Genomic DNA, 20144 nt, shown 5'->3' with positions numbered 1-20144 from the left:
CCCCCCTCTTACACCTCTTCCCTTCCCCCCTCTCCCCACCTCTCCCCCCCCTCTCCCCACCTCTCCCCTTCCCCCCTCTCCCCACCTCTCCCCTTCCCCCTCTCCCCACCTCTCCCCTTCCCCCCTCTCCCCACCTCTCCCCTCCCCTTTGCCTCTCCTCCCCTCTCCCCTCCTCCTCCCCCTCCCCCTCCCCCTCTCCTCCTCCCCCTCCCCCCTCTCCTCCTCCCCCTCCCCCATCTCCTCCTCCCCCTCCCCCTCCACCTCTCCTCCTCCCCCCTCTCCTCCCCCCCTCCCCTTCTCCTCCCCTTCTCCTCTCCCTCCCCTTCCTCCTCTCCCCTTCCTCCTCCCCCTCCCCTTCCACCTCCCCCTCCCCTTCCACCTCCCCCTCCCACTCCCCTTCCTCCTCCCCCTCCCCATCCCCTCCCCTTCCTCGTTCCCCTCCTCACCCCTGCCCCCTTCCCCTCCCTGCCCCTGCCCCCTTCCCCTCCTTGCCCCTGCCCCCTTCCCCTCCCTGCCCCCGCCCCTTCCCCTCCCCTCCCCCCCCCGCCCCTTCCCCCACCCCCTCCCCCCCTCCCCTCCCCCCTCCCCCTCCCCCCCTCCCCTCCCCCCTCCCCCTCCCCCTCCCCATCTCCCCTTCCCCCCTCCCCCTCCCCATCTCCCCTTCCCCCCTCTCCCACCTCTCCCCTTCCCCACCTCTCCCCTCCCCCCCTCTCCCCACCTCTCCCCTCCCCCCTCTCCCCACCTCTCCCCTTCCCCCCTCTCCCCTCCCCTTCCCCTCCCCCTTCTCCCCTCCCCTTCCCCTCCCCCCTCTCCTCCTCCCCCTCTCCTCCTCCCCCTGTCCTCCTCCCCCCTCTCCTCTCCCCCTCTCCTCTCCCCCTCTCCTCTCCCCCTCCCCCTCCCCGCCCTCCCCCTCCTCATCGCCCTCTCCCTCCCCCTCCTCATCGCCCTCCCCCTCCCCTCCTCATCGCCCTCCTCCTCCCCTCCTCATCGCCCTCCCCCTCCCCTCCTCATCGCCCTCTCCCTCCCCCTCCTCATCGCCCTCCCCCTCCCCTCCTCATCGCCCTCCCCCTCCCCTCCTCATCGCCCTCCCCCTCCTCCGCCCTCTCCCTCCCCCTCCTCATCGCCCTCCCCCTCCCCTCCTCATCGCCCTCCCCCTCCCCTCCTCATCACCCTCCCCCTCCCCTCCTCATCGCCCTCCCCCTCCCCTCCTCATCGCCCTCCCCTCCCCTCCTCATCGCCCTCCCCTCCCCTCCTCATCGCCCTCCCCTCCCCTCCTCATCGCCCTCCCACTGCCCTCCTCATCGCCCTCCCCCTCCCCTCCTCATCGCCCTCCCCCTCCCCTCCTCATCGACCTCCTCCTCCCCTCCTCATCGCCCTCCCCCTCCCCTCCTCATCGCCCTCCCCCTCCTCTCCTCATCGCCCTCCCCCTCCCCTCCTCATCTCCCTCCCCCTCCCCTCCTCATCGCCCTCCCCCTCCCCTCCTCATCGCCCTCCCCCTCCCCTCCTCATCGCCCTCCCCATCCCCTCCTCATCGCCCTCCCCCTCCCCTCCTCATCGCCCTCCCCTCCTCATCGCCCTCCCCCTCCCCATCGCCCTCCCCCTCCCCTCCTCATCGCCCTCCCCCTCCCCTCCTCATCTCCCCCCCCCTCCTCATCGCTCCCCCCCCTCCCCTCCTCATCGCTCCCCCCCCTCATAGCTTCCCTCCCTCCCCCTCCCCCTCCCCTCCCCCTCCTCATCGCTCCCCCCCTCCCCTCCTCATCGCTCCCCCCCCTCATAGCTTCCCTCCCTCCCCCTCCCCCCTCCCCTCCCCCTCCTCCCTTCCCCCTCCTCCCTTCCCCCTCCCCCTCCTCTCCACCCTTCCCCCCTCCCCCTCCTCTCCCCCCTTCCCCCCTCCCCCTCCCACCTCCCCTCCCACCTCCCCCTCCCCCTTCCCCTCCCCATCCCCTCCCCTCCCCATCCCCTCCCCCTCCCCACCCTCTCCCCCCTCCCCTCTCCCCCACTCCCCCTATCCTCTCCCCCACTCCCCCTATCCTCTCCCCCACTCCCCCCTATCCTCTCCCCCACTCCCCCCATCCCCTCCCACTCCCCCTCTCCCACTCCCGCTCGCCCTCTCCCACTCCCGCTCCCCCTCTCCCCACTCCCCCTCCCCTCTCCCCACTCCCTCTCCCCCTCTACCCAGTCCCCCCTCCCCTCCCTCCTCCCCCTCCCCCCTCCCCCTCCCCCCTGCTCCCCATCCCCCTCCTCCGACCCTCCCCCTCCTCCATCCCTCCCCCGACCCTCCCCCTCCTCCGTCTTCCCCGCCCACCACTCCTCCCCTCCCCCCCCTCCCCCCTCTCCCCTTCCCCCCCCTTTCCCATCCCCCTCCCCCCTCTCCCTCTCTACCCTCCCCCTCTCCCGCTCTCCCCCTCCCCCTTTCTCCGCCCCCTCCCCCTTTCTCCGCCCCCTCCCCCTTTCTCCGCCCCCTCCCCTTTCTCCGCCCCCTCCCCCTTTCTCCGCCCCCTCCCCCTCTCTCCACCCCTCCCCCTCTCTCTGCCATCTCCGCCCCCTCCCCTCTCTCTCCCCGCCCCCTCCCCTCTCTCTCCCCGCCCCCTCCCCTCTCTCCCCGCCCCCTCCCCTCTCTCCCCGCCCCTCCCCCCCCCTCCCCACCCCTCCCCCCCCTCTCCCCGACCCTTCCCCCCCTCTCCCCGACCCTTCCCCCCCCTCCCCTCCCCCCCACCCCCCCATCTCCCCCCCCTCCCCCTCCCCTCCCCCTCCTCATCGCTCCCCCCCCCCTCATAGCTCCCCTCCCTCCCCCTCCCCCCTCCCCTCCCCCTCCTCCCTTCCCCCCTCCCCCTCCTCTCCCCCTCCTCTCCCCCCTTCCCCCCTCCCCCTCCTCTCCCCCCTTCCCCCTCTCCCTCCCACCTCCCCCTCCCCCTTCCCCTCCCCATCCCCTCCCCTCCCCATCCCCTCCCCTCCCCCTCCCCATCCCCTCCCCTCCCCCTCCCCATCCCCTCCCACTCCCCCTCTCCCACTCCCGCTCCCCCTCTCCCCACTCCCGCTCCCCCTCTCCCCACTCCCGCTCCCCCTCTCCCCACTCCCGCTCCCCCTCTCCCCACTCCCTCTCCCCTCTCCCCACTCCCTCTCCCCCTCTACCCAGTCCCCCCTCCCCTCCCTCCTCCCCCTGCCCCCTGCTCCCCATCCCCCTCCTCCGACCCTCCCCCTCCTCCATCCCTCCCCCGACCCTCCCCCTCCTCCCTCTTCCCCGCCCAACACTCCTCCCCTCCCCCCTCCCCCCTCTCCCCTTCCCCCCCCTTTCCCATCCCCCTCCCCCCTCTCCCTCTCTACCCTCCCCCTCTCCCGCTCTCCCCCTCCCCCTTTCTCCGCCCCCTCCCCCTTTCTCCGCCCCCTCCCCCTTTCTCCGCCCCCTCCCCTTTCTCCGCCCCCTCCCCTTTCTCCGCCCCCTCCCCCTTTCTCCGCCCCCTCCCCCTTTCTCCGCCCCCACCCCCTCTCTCCACCCCTCCCCCTCTCTCTGCCATCTCCGCCCCCTCCCCTCTCTCTCCCCGCCCCCTCCCCTCTCCCCGCCCCTCCCCCCCCTCTCCCCGCCCCTCCCCCCCTCTCCCCGCCCCTCCCCCCCCCCCCCCTCCCCCCCCCCCTCCCCCCCCCCCCCCCCCCCCCCCCCCCCCCCCTCCCCCCCTCCCCCTCCCATGGAGCGGACTCTGGAACGGAAGATGATCTTGGAGGCCTCCGAGGCAAAGAGTGAGGCTTGCTGGCTCTTCACCTCTTGGAGTTCCTCCTTGATATCGACCCCCATCGACTGCGAATGCACGAGACACAAACAGGAAGTCTGTCCTGAAACGGACGGACCCGTCAGGCCGCGACCAGGTGTACCTACGCTGCGCACCATCTGCAGGGTTGCTGAAGGCGTCGTGCAGCTTGGCATCCTTTACTCTTTCCATCAGGGATCTGGACGTAGCATCCAATCTGCTTTCGGCCCTGCTGGATCATCCAGCCGCATCGATGATGCAGTTGAAGTCACCGCCCAGAATGACCGGCCTGGAGGTCGCCAGCAGCAGTGGGAGCTGCTGAAAAACCTCCAGCCGCTCCGCCCCTTGTGACGGGGCGTACACGTTAATTAACCGGAGTGGAGCATTCTTGTACATTACGTCTGCTACGAGGAGGCGCCCGCCCACCATCTCCTTAACCTGGGAGACGGTGAAGCTGCCTCCCCGCAGCAGAATCCCCAGGCCGGAGGAACGAGAGTCGTTTCCTCCCGACCAGATCGATGGCCCATGGGACCACCATCGTGACCATTGCCTGTAGGAGCTGAGGTGCTGTATCGCACACTCCTGCAGAAACAACAGGTTAGCTTTGACCTTGGCAAGGTAGTCCAAGGTCACAACACATTGCATAGTAGATTTAATGCTACGCACATTTATGGATATAATCTTTAAACCAAAAAGTTGTGCTTATTTAATTGATCATAACTCCACCCTTCTACTGGATGGAATATGATCTACCTGTGACAGTTGGTATGACTTTGCAAAATCCCCACAAGGTTTCATGAAAGGGCAGCCAACAGTATCCAGAGCAATGAAATGCTGTTACTGATAATCTTTATAATGCAAGTTGAACAAATAAAAGTCATATTTCAAGCCTGTTTTTCCATTGATTAGCAAACAGATTTTGGTGTGGAGAAAAATTCACTTGTAATTTTCATCAATTGATTGTGTAAGAATGTTAAGTGGCATCAAACAAAATACCATTCTTTAGCGCATAGTGTCAGAGTGAGCAGGAAAAGGTTCATACGCCTATGTCAAATGATGCATTCCTATCTATGGCTGTACTTTTGGATGAACTGCTAAAGGCATGGTCTTTATGGATCTTCGGATCAATGGAAAACCAAAAAACTAGGAGAGAAAATATAATAGATGAAAAGTCAACAGTAACTTTGTCCCCTGTGATTTGTTAAGACATCTCCATTCGTGGAATGAAAGTATCTTTAGATAAACATTTTTTGTGTGTTCAGACTATATGTTTAGTTTAATGAAACACTTGCTATTTTGGAGTTCAGTGACACAGTGTTCCAAATGTTACATAATTTTGTAAGCTGTGTGTAGATTGTCATATTTTGGCACATTTTCTGCATTTTGCAATCAACTTTTGCACAGTGTAGTTTTTCAAAGGAAATCAGAACTAACTATCTCCATTTTTTGAGCACAATCAGTAAACTATACACAATGGTACCAAACTAATGCGGTTAAATCTATGTGCTTGCTAAAAAGTCAGCCTCTTCAGAAAATACCGTCAAATAATATATGCATATTTTAATTTGATAATTAAAACATTGAATTCTTTGGCTCCTTTACACAACTTTGATATTGGTTTGTTAATGGTTAAGACATTGCATCTTTAACACAAAATATGTTAACGTCTGTTTAGTTCACAGTATTTTAGGTGAGAGTAAGCGGCTTTTCAGTATAAAAATTTCAAATTTTCATTTCTTAGCCACTTTACTCAAATTTAAAATTATACATATTTTAGAATTTTAAATATTAATTTGTCATCTTACACAGATGAAGGAATGCTAGAGAGAAATTCTATTTTTATGAATTTGCAGAAAAACTACTCATTGAAAATCCTTGCCATCACTAGGTTTAAAAGATGCAACAAGTTTCAACATTGTGAATCACTGTAAACCTCACAAGCCACCCTAATACATTTACAACTTCACTAAGATGACCCCTATTCCCCAATCTGAAGGCACAAATCCAATAGAGGTGACATCAGTTGGGGGAGATGTGTAGGCATACTCAAAAATCCATTGGCCCTAGTCTTGAATAAGTGTCACCTGAAACCATCAACTACAGCCTTCTGGCAGGATGAGGGTTGAAAATTGGTGAACGAAGTGAGATGGAGGAACGTGAGAAGTTGATGGGACATTCAGCTAGCAGTGGATGAAGGTGGTGGGATTGAGAGGGAAGATGGGATTCATTAGTCACAGATATAAATTTTAAGGCAAAAGTGGCATAAGGGGCAAAGGTAAAAAAGATTGCAGACAAAAACAACAGTTAAGTCACAAATAAGAGCAAAAGGTGTTAGGAACAATGATTGACCAGCATGATTGTGAAGACCACTGGCACAAAAGGAATGTAATAGTTGGGGAGCACAAGTATCAACGGTGAGGGAACAGTGAGTTGTGGGATGCAATCTAATGCAAAACAGCAGAAAAATGAAAGATTGGCAAGTGAACACACCAGAAATGACCCAGAAACAGTGAATGGCTTTGGATGTTTCTGCATCTCTCAATAGCACCTTCACTACACTGCCTCACAAGGCTGCTTTCCCCCCATTCTGCCTCCATTGAAGATGTAGAGAAGGGGTGAAGAAGCAGAAGTCAGGGGAAGGAAGCATAAAAGATGCTGATTGAGAACTAACATAAAATGATATGTGGGTAGAGAGAACCCATATGCCGTACTTGTGAATGTTGCCGAAGATCCACTAGCAATTTATTGAAAATTTTGCACTCAGCAATCATCTTTTGTTTGACAGTTTGCTGTTGTAATTTAGTTACATTTCCCCCACACCTGCACATCACATTTGGTATGTACCATATACTTCAGATACTTTAACCTCAGTTCTCCAAAACGAGCTGGTACTGCTGCTCTTACAAGCACCATGCCCCCTATTGGTTTCTTAAAGTGGCACCACCATTAAATTTACTTGTTTGAGGTCATGTTTATTTAATAACTCATTGGGCATTTTTTTTAAACATTAAGATTATTGAAAGACCTGACTCTTTGTTCTACCCAGGTCTACCGATCCTTGTGGAAAGTGAGTGGAGGTTGCTTTTGTCATTGGACCAGTAAACATTTCTGTTGTACCATTTAAATGATCTTTGTCCATCTCATTGCCTATGCTCCTCTGACTAACCATCTGACAGTGATGGTTCCAGTCCAGAGGCTGCCAATCACCATTTCTGCATTTAGCCCACTCCCTTCATGTCCTCTAATTTTGCTAATTTGGGAAGACAGAATTGTGTTTTAGGTACTTATGTGTCTATAGGGTATTTATAGCTCAGGCTATTGCTGGGAAACCAGCTTTGTAGTTAATCATAGGGAACGGAATGGCAGAGGGTGGAAGTGGGAAATGATAATGAGAGAGAATTAGAGTAAGGGGAGAGAGAGTATCAAGTAGAAAATGGAAATGGACAAAGGAATGGGTAGGCAATAGGAGATTAAAGAACAGCGGCTGAGAGGAAAGTGGATGAAGGTTGGAGGAAAAGGATGGTGGAAAATGAGTGGAGAAGGATTGGGAAGGAAATGAGGGTGAAATTATAGAGTTGTGAGGGGAAGAGGGGCGTATAGGGGCTAATGTGGAAAATGGGCAGGGAATGCAAATGTGAGGGAAGAGACAAAGGGAGAGAGAGGAGGTTAGAAGGAGTGAGGAAAATAAAGGCAAAATAGCAGTAGTGGCAAAGGGTAAGGGTGGTAATTGGAGTGAAGTGTTTGGGAGAAGCAGGAGAGGCAGGAAGAGGAAGGGTATGAGGTTAAAGGGAAGTGATAGGAGTGAAGGAAAGGGGAGGATACAGAGTGATATAGGAGCAAGATGGGAAAGGGGGAAAGAAACAAAAGTGGATAAGATGCAAAATAGGGTTGGGAGTGCAGAGACTGGGCAAGTGGACTGGGCTACCTCTCACTTGGCATTACATTCAACCACTACTTTGGAAGTGTGTTTTCTAATGGGATGGATTAAAACAAAAGGAAAGAAATAAAGGCACCACATTGCAACTCTTTGGGCTGAATGGCTGTGCGAATCCATTCTACATGGGAATAATGTTACGAGTGGAAGAAGATAAATCAGTTCCTCCTTTGACTTACATGATTTATTCATAACAACTTTTCTGTTTAACACCTTAATTGTTAAATCTTTTAATTACAGTAAGACTGATGGAAAAGTTTCTCTTCAGAATGAGGTGAGTATATCATGAAAATATATTGCAATTTTAGTTATCCATTTAAATAACATTTTTGCTTAATATGGTTGCTTGGAAAAAATTTGCCCCTCCCTGCTATTTTTCAGAAAGAAGTTAAAAAAGAAAAAGCGGTTGTGGATGGTGTTTTCTTTGCAAGGATCTGGCGCATTTTGAAAATAATGGTGCCTGGAACGTTTTCACAAGAGGTAGGTGTTACAGGTATATACGATAGTTAGTGATTTGTAAATTGGGCATATTAAACAAAAATAAATCAGAATTTGACATCAAGCAAAGGTGAAAAAACCTGCTTCCTCAGAATGACTCAGAGGTCAATAAACCTGGAGATTTTATGTATCCCTTCCACATTGGTAGGGAACATTAACAGCTTTGCAGGTTACCTGCTCTGTCAACCAGGAGATGATGCAAGCTAGTGGCTAAGGAAGAGAAAGAGACCAAATGACAAGAAAGACAAAAGAAGTTTCATACAATTTCAACATGATTGTTTTTCTTTGAGAGGCTAGTGGTTTATGTCTCATGGCTCAGTTCTCATTAAAATTCGAGCCAGTCATCCTGATATAACAGCAGAATACTGCACCCAATAGAAATCTGAAACCAAAACCAGAATATGCTAGAAATACACAGCAGGTGTGGCAGCATCTGTGGAGAGAGAGAAACAGAGTTACCTTTTAGGCCAATGCCTTTCATCTGGCAAGGGGTCATGAGGTCGATGACCAGATTGGCCTGAATCTTCCAATAAGTGGCAACGAGAGTCGGATTGCCACTCCCCACCTAGTTCCTACCCTGAAATACAGCCACCCCTTTCTCACTTGACCTTCCGACTCGGTCTGAGTGAGAAAAGTGCAGTGCAGCAGGTTCCCGGGGCCTTAAGTAGAGGGTAAGACAGACATGGAACCTTTTTTATGTAAGGTAAGTATGTAAGGTAAGTGGCTAGGTTAGTGGGGGAGGTGGTGGGGTGTGTGGGAGTCGGGCGGTCAGTGATGGGTGGGGTTGAGTAGGCAGTGGGGGGTTCGGGTGGTCAGTTTAGGGGTTGGACAGTTGGTGGGGGTTTTGGTGGTCAGTGGAGAGGTGATCAATGGGGTGGTGGGTAAGGATAGTCGGGGGGGTGTGGGGAAGGTATTCGGAGGATCCCATGTGGGTTGGGATGGTAGTCGTGGGGGTGGGATTGGGTAGTTGGGGGATCTCTTGGGGTTTCAGGTAGGGAAGCCGTGGGGGCAGGGAGGGTAGTCGGGGGTTCCCGGGGGGGTCGGGAGGGTAGTTGTGGGGATGGAGGGTAGTCCGGGGGTGTAGGATGGGGGGGGGGCGGGGGGCATAGTTGGGGAATCCTGTGGGGGAACGGGGGAGGTCAGCACTATAGTTACCCAGGAGTTAGAAGTGGTTTTAATTCTTCTAACTTTTACTGGGTTAACTATTCCTGTATGATAGTCAGAACCATGTGAAGACTGCAATTTAAGTTGGAGTATCTGATGGTTCCAAGTGCAGGGCTATTGGCTATTAGAAGTTAGGACTTCCTGGGCATTTGCCATGTAATCCTTACATGGGAATTCCAGAATGGGAGCAGTCCACAAGCTCCCTTTCCTTGATTTGCTAGTTGAGAAATCCGCTAATGGGTTCTCTCTTACTGTCTACTGCAAGCCTACCTTCACTGGTCAGTGTATACATTGGGATTCCTACAGCTCCACGTGATACAGGTTTGGCCTTATCGGCAAATAGGGCCTGAGCCATTTGCTCCCTGTGCAAATTTGACGCCAAAATGGGGCACGTCAAAGCTACCCTGCAGGATAATTGCTACCTTGGTCAGATCATTGCTTGTTGTGTATCATGCATACTCATGAATGGGCCTGAGGTTGCAATTTTCAGAGTGGCCAGTCTACCTCAAATTCCCCAGAAGCGTAAAGTATCTCAAAAATTTGAGTAACAGGTGAAGCCAGCTGTTTTACATTACTACCATGCAGTGGCAGCACGAGTGGTGTTTTTTTCACTAACAGAATGCTGTCTTCAAGCCAAAAAGACATTCTACCAATCACACAAATGAGTAAATTGTTAAATGAATTTCAGTGCTGGTATGATGCCAGGACATAGACACTATGTCCCAGAAATTGGCAGATCGTATCAAACAGCATGTCCCTTCAGCTATTCGCAAAAGGCACTGACCATGCTCAATCAACCTGTGCTTGCAAAACTCGAGACATGATGTCTCATGTTAGATTGATTTTGATTCAGCATTTACTGAACAATCCTGTGCGTGTTAAGAATTGCAACCAATTTAAGATTATCAATCGAGCTTGTAATGCAGCTCATTTAACGCTTTTTAGAAGCTACATATATTCATGTTCAGGCAGCTCTGCAGGCAAAATGAATATGTCCAGATGTTGCACTCTTTTGAATAAACAGAAGCATGGTGGACAGAGCTCCCTGGTGCACTCTGCATGGCAATGCCTCAACCAATCAGAGCCGACTTGCTAACTAATCAGTAAAACTTGTTGTTACCTCTGAAATTTAGCATTCTTGCATCTGTCTTGATGAGTGCAAGACTAAAAGCTTCAACAGTATGTTTTTTTAGCAATACTCAAGTCCTGTACTACCAAGTTTATAATATCATAACACATCCATGGCACAAGCAACTACTTATGGTTTACAGTAATCAGAGAGGCAAAAAATCCAACATCTGCCAATCGTTGCAAACTATGCTTTGTTTTGAACAATGCATCATAAAAGCTCTTAATTTATTGTTTCAACAGTGCAGGCAACCTTTTTTATAAGACCACAAGATAATACTGTTGAAGATGAGAAATTTGAGTCATTTTGTCATCTGCCCAGGATGACCCTAAAGCCTTGTCATTGTAGCATCCAGTATGTTCTTAAAATGATTCCAACATTCTTGCTTTCACTACTCTGTCCATGAAGACTATCTGAATGCTTTATGTGAAGACTAATTTGATATTAATTTTAAATTTGTCTTTTTATTAACTTGAATCTGTGACCTTTTGTTTTATGCTTGTAATTTAAAATAATTATCCATTTTGGTAGATGGGGGAAATGTAGTGCACGTGGATTTTAGGAAAGCCTTTGACAAGATACTACATGGGAGGTTAGAAGATTAATGGGTATGGAATTAGGAGGAAGATAGCAAACCTAATTAAAATATGTTAGAAGGGAGAATACAGAGTAGACATAGTGCAGTTTTTTTCAGAATGTTTGGAAGGGGATAATAATGTCCCTCAAGGAACAGTTCTGGGCCCACTTTTGTTCACTGTACATATGAGTGATTTATAATGGGAGTTGAGTTGAAATTTGGAGATGATATCAAAATTGGAAGTGTATTTAATTCCTTAAACTATGGGTCATAAACAGGGTTTTTTCATATTGGCAGCCAGTGAATAGTGGAGTGCAGTAAGGATCAGTGCTGTGGTCTCAGCTATTTACAATCTATATTAATGTCTTAGGTGAAGAGACAGAGAGTAATGTATCTAAGTTTGTTGATGATTGCCAAACTAGGTGGGAAGGAAAGCTATGGGGAGGACACAGAAAGGCTGCAAAGAGATATAGACAGGTCATGTGAGTGGGCAACAAGATGGCAGATGGAAAATAATTTAGGGAAATGTGCAGTTACTGAATTTGGTCATAAGAGTAGAAAAGCAGAATAAGCGTTGATGTTCAATTGTTCAGTGAATGAGCAGGTTGTCTTATGAGGAAAGGTTAGACAGACTGGGATAAAAGCAAAATACTGCAGGTGCTGAAAATCTAGAACAAAAACAAAAATACCTGGAAAAACTCAGCAAGTCTGACAGCATCTGTGGAGAGGGATACAGTTAAGGTTTCGAGGCCCAATGATTCTTCATCAGAACTAAGGAAAAATAGAAAAGAGCTGAAATATAAGCTGATTTGGGGGTGGGGGGGTGCTGTTGGTGGTGGTGGTGGGACAGGTAGAGCTAGATAGAGGGCCAGTGATAGGTGGAGGCAAAGAAGAGATTGCCAAAAGATGTCATAGACAAAAGGACAAAGGGGTGTTGACGGTGGTGATATTAGCTAAAAAAGCTTAGATTAGACAAACTGGGCTTGTTTCCGCTGGAATTTAGAAGAGTGAAGGGTGACTTGATTTTCAAGTGTATAAGATCCTGAACGGTATTGACAAGGTGGACATGGAAAGGATGTTTCCTCTTGTGGGTGATTCCAGAACTAGGGGCACTGTTTTAAAATTAGGGGTTGCTCTTTTAGGACAGAGTTGAGAATTTTTTTTCTGAGGGTTGTGCAACTTTGGAGCTCTCTGCTCCAAAGGTGGTGGAAGTGGGGTCATTGAATATATGTAGGTAGATAGATTCTTGTTAGGCAAGAGAATCAATTTTTTAACATTCATTTATGGGATGTGGGCTTCACTGGGTGGGCCAGCATTTATTGCCCATCCCTAGTTGCCCTTGAGCTGCCTCCTTGAACCACTACAGTCCATGTGGTGTAGTTACACCTGGAGTGATGTTGGAAAGGGAGTTCCAGGATTTTGACCCCATGACAGTGAAGAAACGGTGATATATTTCCAAGCCAGGATGGTGAGTGACTTGGAGAGGGACTTCCAGGTGGCGGTGTTCCCATCTATTTGCTGCCCTTTGTTCATCTAGATGGTAGTGGTCGTGGGTTTGGAAGGTACTGTCAAAGGAGCCTTGGTGAATTCCTGCAGTACATCTTGTAGATGGTACACACTGCTGCTATAATGTGTTGGTAGTGGAAGGAATGAATGTTTGTGGATGTGTCAATCAAACAGGCTGCTTTGTCCTGGAAGGTGTCAAGCTTCTTGAGTGTTGTGGGAGCTGCACTCATCCAGGCAAGTTGGGAGTATTCCAAGTCACACTCTTGACTTGTGCCTTGTAGGTGGTGGGCAGGCTTTGGGGACTCAGGAGCTGAGTTACTCATTGCAGGATTCCTAGCCTCTTGACTTGCTCTTGTAACCACAGTATTTATATGGCTAGTCCAGTTCAGTTTCTGGTCAATGACCCCAGGATGTTGCTAGTGGGGGGCTCAGTGATGGTAATGCCATTGAACGTCAAGGGGTGCTGGTTGGGATTCTCTCTTGTTGGAGATAGTCATTGCCTAGCACTTGTGTGGCACAAATGTTACTTGCCACTCATCAGCCCAAGCCTGGATATTAGGCTATTAGGCAAGAGAATCAAAGATTATCGGGGTAGATGGGAATTTGGAATTCAAAACACAAATAGATCAGCCATGATCTTATCGAATAGCGGTGCAGGCCTAAGGGGCTGAGTCGCTTACTTCTGCTTCTCTTTCGTATGTTTGTATTTTCAAGGGTGTGCTCGCACAGCGAACACAGAAAGTTAGCATGCAGATGCAGCAAATAATTAGGAAGGCAGGTGGCATGTTGGCCTTTATTGCAGAGGGATTGGAGTTAAAGAATAAAGATGTCTTGATACAATTGTACAGGTTTTGCTGATACCACATCTGGAATACTGTGTGCAGTTTTGGCCTCCGTTTCTAAGGAAGGATATACTTGCATTGGAGGCAGTACAGTAAAGGTTCACTAAATTGGTCCCTGGGATGAAGGGGTTGTCCTAATATAAGAAGCTAAGTAAACTGGGCTTATATTCTGGAGTTTAGAAGAATGAGAAGCGATCTCATTGAAACTTACAAAATTTTGAAGGGGCTTGATAGCATAGATACTGAGAGATTGTTTCTGCTGGTTGCAGAGTCTAAAACATGCAGGCACAATCTCAGGGTGAGGGGCCGATTGCTTAACACTGAGATAAGGCGAAATTACTTCACTTAAAGGGTTGTGAATCTTTGGAATTCTCCACCCCATTGTTGAATACATTTAAGGCTGGGATAGATAGAATTTTGGCCTCAGAGTTAAGGGATGTGGGGAACTGGATGGAAAATGGAATTGAAGCCCAAGACCAACCATGACCGTATTAAATGGCAGAGCAGGCTCGCTGGGCCATATGATCTACTCCTGCTCCTATTCCTTGTGTTCTTGTGTTTAGAAGCCCCTGTGAAATTGAAATTGAAATTGAATATTAATAAGATAAAATTCTACAAACATACAAATTAGGAGCAGGTGTAGGCCACTTGGCCCCTCAAGCCTGCTTTGCCATTCAATAATATTAAGGCTGATCTAATTTTAACCTCAACACCAGATTCCTGCCTGCCTCGGCTAATCTTTCACCCACCCACCCCCCCTTGCTTATCAAGAATGTTATCTACATTTGCCATAAAGATATTTAAAAACTCTGCCTTTTGAGGAAGAGAATTCCACAGTGTCTCAACCCTCTGAGGAAAAAAAATCCTCATCTCTGTCTCAAATGGGCGACCCCTTATTTTTAAACAGTGACCCCTAGTTCTAGATTCTTCCAGAGGCAACATCCTTTCCACATCCACCCTGTCAAGCACCCATAGGATCTTGTATGCTTCAATCAAGCTATATCTATAAATATGCTGTTAATATATGTAAATTTACAACTTTACAGCTGTTTGCTGACTGCAGATTTTGAAGCTTTATTTGTTTGTGAAAGTTGATTACGGTGTCAGCGTTAAGTCAACCTAACTATCCCTCTAGTGGCTTAACTTGAGACTAAGCCCTACTGAGTTCTGTTGAATAGAGTTGTCACAGCAACAATAATTATGAACAATTGATGGAATGTCATACTATTTTTCATTGTCTCTAGCATGCTGGTTCAGACACCCCTCCTGAAATTTGATCTATACCTGGAAGCCCTACATTGCAGTGAATTTAATCCTTTGAGAACTAAGTTTAGCTCAGTAGTGCATTTTAACAAATAATATACCAAGATTTCCCATGGCAGGATAACCTGAAATTACAAAACATGACAGTACTGTAAAATTAATGCTTTTATTTCTTTGCAGTCGGCAATATAACATGTGTGGCAGTTGCACCATCCAAAAACTTGCCTGATATATTCAGTTTTTTTCGTTTTTAAAAATCGGAGCACTTGCTAGAATGTTTATAAACTTAATCCATGATTTAGAGCTGTCTAAAAATTTCCAACATTTTTAATTTATTCACTTGCAACTAAAACTTCTATAAGATGCCATTTTCTTAAACCTCAAATACATTTATGTTTCTTGAAACTAATACAATCAATAGCTGGTCATAGCTCTTCTGTGCAACTATCCTTTTTATTATAAATAAAAATAATCCTAATTTCCCAGTGCCTCCCACCTCCATCAGGACCAGAGATGTTGGAAAAGCACCTCGCATATTTTCATGTCAGTTTACATGGGAAGCAGTTTTGTATATATTTAGAGATATTTAAAGTCACTTTTTATAGTTGATTCAAAATACATTGGGCAAGAAATTGGGCTCACCAGCACCTGTTTTTGGCCGTTATACATGCTCATAGAACTCCAAGATAGCATCCATGGTTTGTACATGGTGAATGCCCACCGAAAGTACGCAGATCAGGTTGATCAGAGGTGCCATTTTGGAGTTGAAATTCTTGCCTCCTCTAAACCCTGCACAGCTGAACACCTGTCAACCAGCAGGAAGAATCATCACCTGCTTCACCAGCATTATTTAAGATTATCAACTACTTACAAGTTAGTTGCTAGTTGATTTCTTCTGGCTGCTGCTACGATTCTACAAATATTTGGTACTATCTATAGTTGTTTCAAGTTGCAAAACTCTACAGCAAGTACACAGAGTTTTGCTGACTTCAAGATTTTTGCACAAAGCAGTTGCTCCCAGACACGTGTGCATGAGTAGATTTTCCCCTCAAAATGCAACATGACTTAGAGAATGAATAGAGCTCATACAGAGCAGGACAAACTGCTGAAAGAGGGAGGAGGAGGGCAATCAGGTGGAAGCAAGAGGTGCATGCCAGTGGCCATCCGCAGCTTGTAAATCAGAATAGAGTGAGATGAAGTGGAAGTGGATGTAAGAAGAAGATGAGATAAAAGGATATCATCCTCTTTCATAATTTCAGTCCAGCACTAACTTCACTAATGGGCGTCCAAAGAATAGCGAGCACTGCCTCTTTCCATGGAGATTAGGACATGTAGGTGTGTCCGTCGTCTCCTCCAGTTAGAAAAAAAGCTTTTATTTATATAGTGCTTTTCATGATCGTGAGGTGTCCTAAATCACTTTACAGCTGATAAAGTACTTTTGAAGTGTATTCACTGCTGTAACGGAGGAAAGGCTGCATGGTAATGTGCATGCAACAAGCTCCACCGACAGCAATATTATAATGAATTTATAGTCTATTCTTATGATTTGATTAAGGGATAGATATTGGCCAGGATACCTGGAGTAACTCTCCTGCTCTTCTTCAAAATACTGCCTTGAAATCTTTTGTGTCTATCTGACAAGGCAGACAGATCCTCGGTTTAACATCTGACCCAAAAGATGGCACCTTCGACAGTGTGGCATCCCTCAGTATCATACTGAAGTGTCACCCTTGATTTAAGTGCTCCAGTCTTGGAGAGCAATTGAACTCTCAACCTTCTGAGGTGAGAGTGGTAGCAAATGAGCCTTGGCTGACACTTCTCAGCTCCTGCTACTTCCAGTTGTGTGCCATCTTGTCCTGCAAAAGAGAAGGGAGTGTGAGTGTTGTCCAGAATTAAGTTTTGAAGGCAGCTAGAGTATGCTGTACTGTTGATCTGAGGTGATGCACTTTTTATGCATATATCCTACATCCTATCTTATTGATTCATATCCACTTATCCCCAGCAAGTTCTATAGTGACCAAGTCGCTGCCGCATGTTAGTTCCAGTTCTTAGCCAGCTGGGGCTATTTAGGGCAAAGAGACAAAAATTAGATGATTTTTGCTAAGAAAGTGAAAATTAAGACCAAGCCATATTAAGAAGGGTCCAACAAAGAGTAACCAGGATTATTCTATGCCTTCTTGACTAAGTTATGAAAACACTCCTGGGAAACTTGATACAGGTTGAAGTAAACAAGCTATCCAACTTGCAAAAGGAGCATAGGCCTCACGGGAATTTCAAAAGTCTTGAGCATGATTAGAGAAAAATATTTGCCCACAAGACAGTGGATGGGTAGATCAGATTGTAACAATCCCCATGGAAATTGATAACTTCCCAGCAACCGCTGGAAAGAATCACACAAGATCTCATATTGTTACAACCAGGTGCAGAGGGGTGAAATGACTCCCTTATTTTCCCATTCCTCGTTTGACCATAATAAGGTTTTTTTCAAATTTACAGCGGATGTGCTTTGCCAATATTGTAAGTATCCCAATATTTAACTGTCAATGTTGTAGAGAATTACTTAGGCAGGTTTTCTTAGGTTAAACAAAGAACAAGGTAAATTTATTGAAACTATTCCCAAACTGAAAAAGATAAGAAAAATGCGACACCATTCTTCCAGTCACACACATTTACCTGGGCCCACGCGCACAAAGGTACAGATTGCAGAGTAAGAAGATAGGCTTATAAGGGTTTTACAATCCATGAAAGAAAAAAATGGAGTATATAGTTAGCTGTCCCTTGATTGGTCTTGATACAATGATTCAATGTTGCTGCATTTTAACTTAGCTATTCTCCTGGATGTATTTGTGCAGAGCAGATTTCCATGTTTCAAAAGATCTCAGTTCACAGTTCAAAGTTCACAGTCATGTTCTTCCCAGGGTGGTCACTTTACAAACTGGAAGAGAGAGAGAAGGCACATGGCTCCAACAGCCTGTTTCAATACAACATTGTCTTTTTCATTTCTTCCTCTCCTGCTTGACAGGGGTTCCCTGGGAATACCTTGCTGGTTGTAGATTCCAGAGAGGCTTGAATAGTTCACGCCTGCTGCAGTTATTGTTTCAGGACAGGTAATTGAATTTTGATGCTTCATCTCAGAAATATTTGCAAAGTCTCAGTGTGGTGTGAATAGTTAGGTGATGGGGTCTATCACACTCGCCAGGTGGTTGATTGTCTTCTTTCCAACTTTGTGAAATGCGAAATTGTGTTTTGTAGCAGCTCAGCCTGTCTGGGTGATTCTTTTAAAACAGGACAATTATCTGGATAGGGTTGCAATTTAAAATCCATCCAGTAAAAAGATCAGAAATCATATCTTCAAAAAGTGCATCCTCATGACAACATTTAAAGATTTTTACTGTAACAAAACAAAATCAACATAGACTAAACATTAACAAAAATACCTGGAAAAACTCAGCAGGCCTGACAGCATCTGTGGAGAGGAACACAGTTAATGTTTCATCTAAAACTCATCATGAACTGTCTCCTCCATCCCCACCCACTTTCCGATCCCCCTTTTTTCCAAATATTTATATAGATTTTTCTTTTCCCACCTATTTCCATTATTTTTAAATGTATTTCCATCCATTGTTTTATCTCTGCCTTTTAGCCTATTTCAATCCCTTCCCTCCCCCCTCAACTAGGGCTATCTGTACCTTTATTATCACATTCCTTAGATAATATCACCAGCTTCAACACCTCTTTGTCCTTTTGTCTATAACATCTTTTGGTTATCTCCACCTATCACTGGCCCTCTATCCAGCTCTACCTGTCCCACCGCCCCTTAAACCAGTTTATATTTCACCTCTTTTCTATTTTTGCTTAGTTCTATTAAAGAGTCATACGGACTCGAAACGTTAACTGTGTTCCTCTCTGCAGATGCTGTCAGACCTGCTGAGTTTTTCCAGGTATTTTTGTTTTTGTTTTGGATTTCCAGCATCCGCAGTTTTTTGCTTTTATTTTATTATAGGCTAAACATTACTTGATAGGCAACTAATATACCAAACTATAGAAAATGTACTTCCCAATTAACTAATTAACACACTTAAAACACTTTATGACCCATTTCTACATTGCACCATACTCTCAGCAGTTATGTAGCCTTGTAGATTTTAGTTCAAATCCCTCCCAGCTCTTCAGCCTCCCTTCTCCCTAACACACCCTGGCGAGTCTTCCAGTGTCTTTTGAAAGTCACTTAACTCAGTCTTCTGAGTATCCCCAAACTAACTTCCAGCAGCAAGACCCAATCCAACAACTCCTTGGCTCTTAAATCTCTGCTAGTTCAATCTCTTCAAAATCAGAAAATCAGTCCTCATCATCCTACTTGGTGGCTAACACAAAACAGTCTTTTCCTCTGCTTTTCACTGCAGTAGCTGTTTCTATCTTCCTCTCTGGATCACTAAGTCTGCGTGTGTCTGTCCAGAAATACCAGTTGCCCCTCTTTTGTGTCAAGGTGTGTGAAACCTGTCATTTGATTTTCTATAGGCTTTGGCCAGGGCCTCTTTCCCCATGATAACCTAATCGCAATGGCCTATCTCCAGGCGGAATTAGTATATAGGCATACGAACTAGAAGCAGGAATAGGCCATGCCATAGTATGATCACACTATTACCCATTCAAAACATTCTATCTCCCTTGAACTTAAAGAAAACATTTTAAAACATAACTGTCTTATAAAGCCTCGCATTCATTACAACCTTGTCAGAGAAAGTCATTGAGAGCTTATTTACACCTTTTGATGATCAAACATGATAGAGATATTAACTACTCTTGATTTGATTTTGTACCTGGGGAGGTAGAGGAAAGAACTTAGTATTTACCCACCAAATCTTCAAGGGAGTATTGATAAAGTTCGACAGAATTCCTTTGAGTACATCTATGTGTGCTTCTATTCTAAAGTTTGGACGCAATGAAAATGAATTTTTCCTGCTGTTTGATTTCCTCCCACACTGTGTGTATTTTCCTAGCCAGGAGGGGTAAATGGAGAATGTTCTCTGAACCATTTGCCAATGCAGTTCTCAATTTAATTGCTAGACTCTTGTTATTTTTCTTTTCTCTTCCCTCACAAATTGTCTCTAACAATATCTCACTTCCAAAGGTGAGGAATTAGAGGAAAAACTGTCCTCTGTGGTATCAATGTACTACAATGGTATGCATTTGTAAAATAGTCATACTGAACCAATGATGATATGAACCTTTCTAACTGTTAGATGGGAAGATGCCTTGTTTGAATCAAGTAAACATTAAATACTTGTTTTTCTCATTCAAGTCTGCATACCTGATTCTCATTGCGGCAATGCTTGTTGCTCGAACTTACTGTGATGTCTGGATGATTCAAAATGGGACCATGATTGAAAGGTATGTTTGCAGATCTCACTGTTCATGATATCTCAATAGTTGCATACAGACATAGGAGCAAGTGGAATGAGAATTCTTTTTCACAACAATTAAATTC

General features: G+C 47.2%; 1 protein-coding gene across 1 annotated transcript in view; it reads left to right on the top strand.

Moving 5' to 3' along the window:
* Nucleotides 1-20144, top strand: part of abcd3a (ATP-binding cassette, sub-family D (ALD), member 3a) — an 83638-nt gene that overhangs the window by 16349 nt on the left and 47145 nt on the right. Inside the window, exons 2-4 of the mRNA XM_041208507.1 lie at nucleotides 7918-7951; nucleotides 8059-8157; nucleotides 19959-20047. Of these exons, the coding sequence (XP_041064441.1) occupies nucleotides 7918-7951; nucleotides 8059-8157; nucleotides 19959-20047 (222 nt within the window). The remainder of the gene's footprint in view (nucleotides 1-7917; nucleotides 7952-8058; nucleotides 8158-19958; nucleotides 20048-20144) is intronic.

Source organism: Carcharodon carcharias, chromosome 16 (assembly GCF_017639515.1).
Source record: "Carcharodon carcharias isolate sCarCar2 chromosome 16, sCarCar2.pri, whole genome shotgun sequence".
In the NCBI taxonomy this organism is placed as follows: domain Eukaryota; kingdom Metazoa; phylum Chordata; class Chondrichthyes; order Lamniformes; family Lamnidae; genus Carcharodon; species Carcharodon carcharias.
This window is presented reverse-complemented; position numbering and strand designations above follow the sequence as displayed.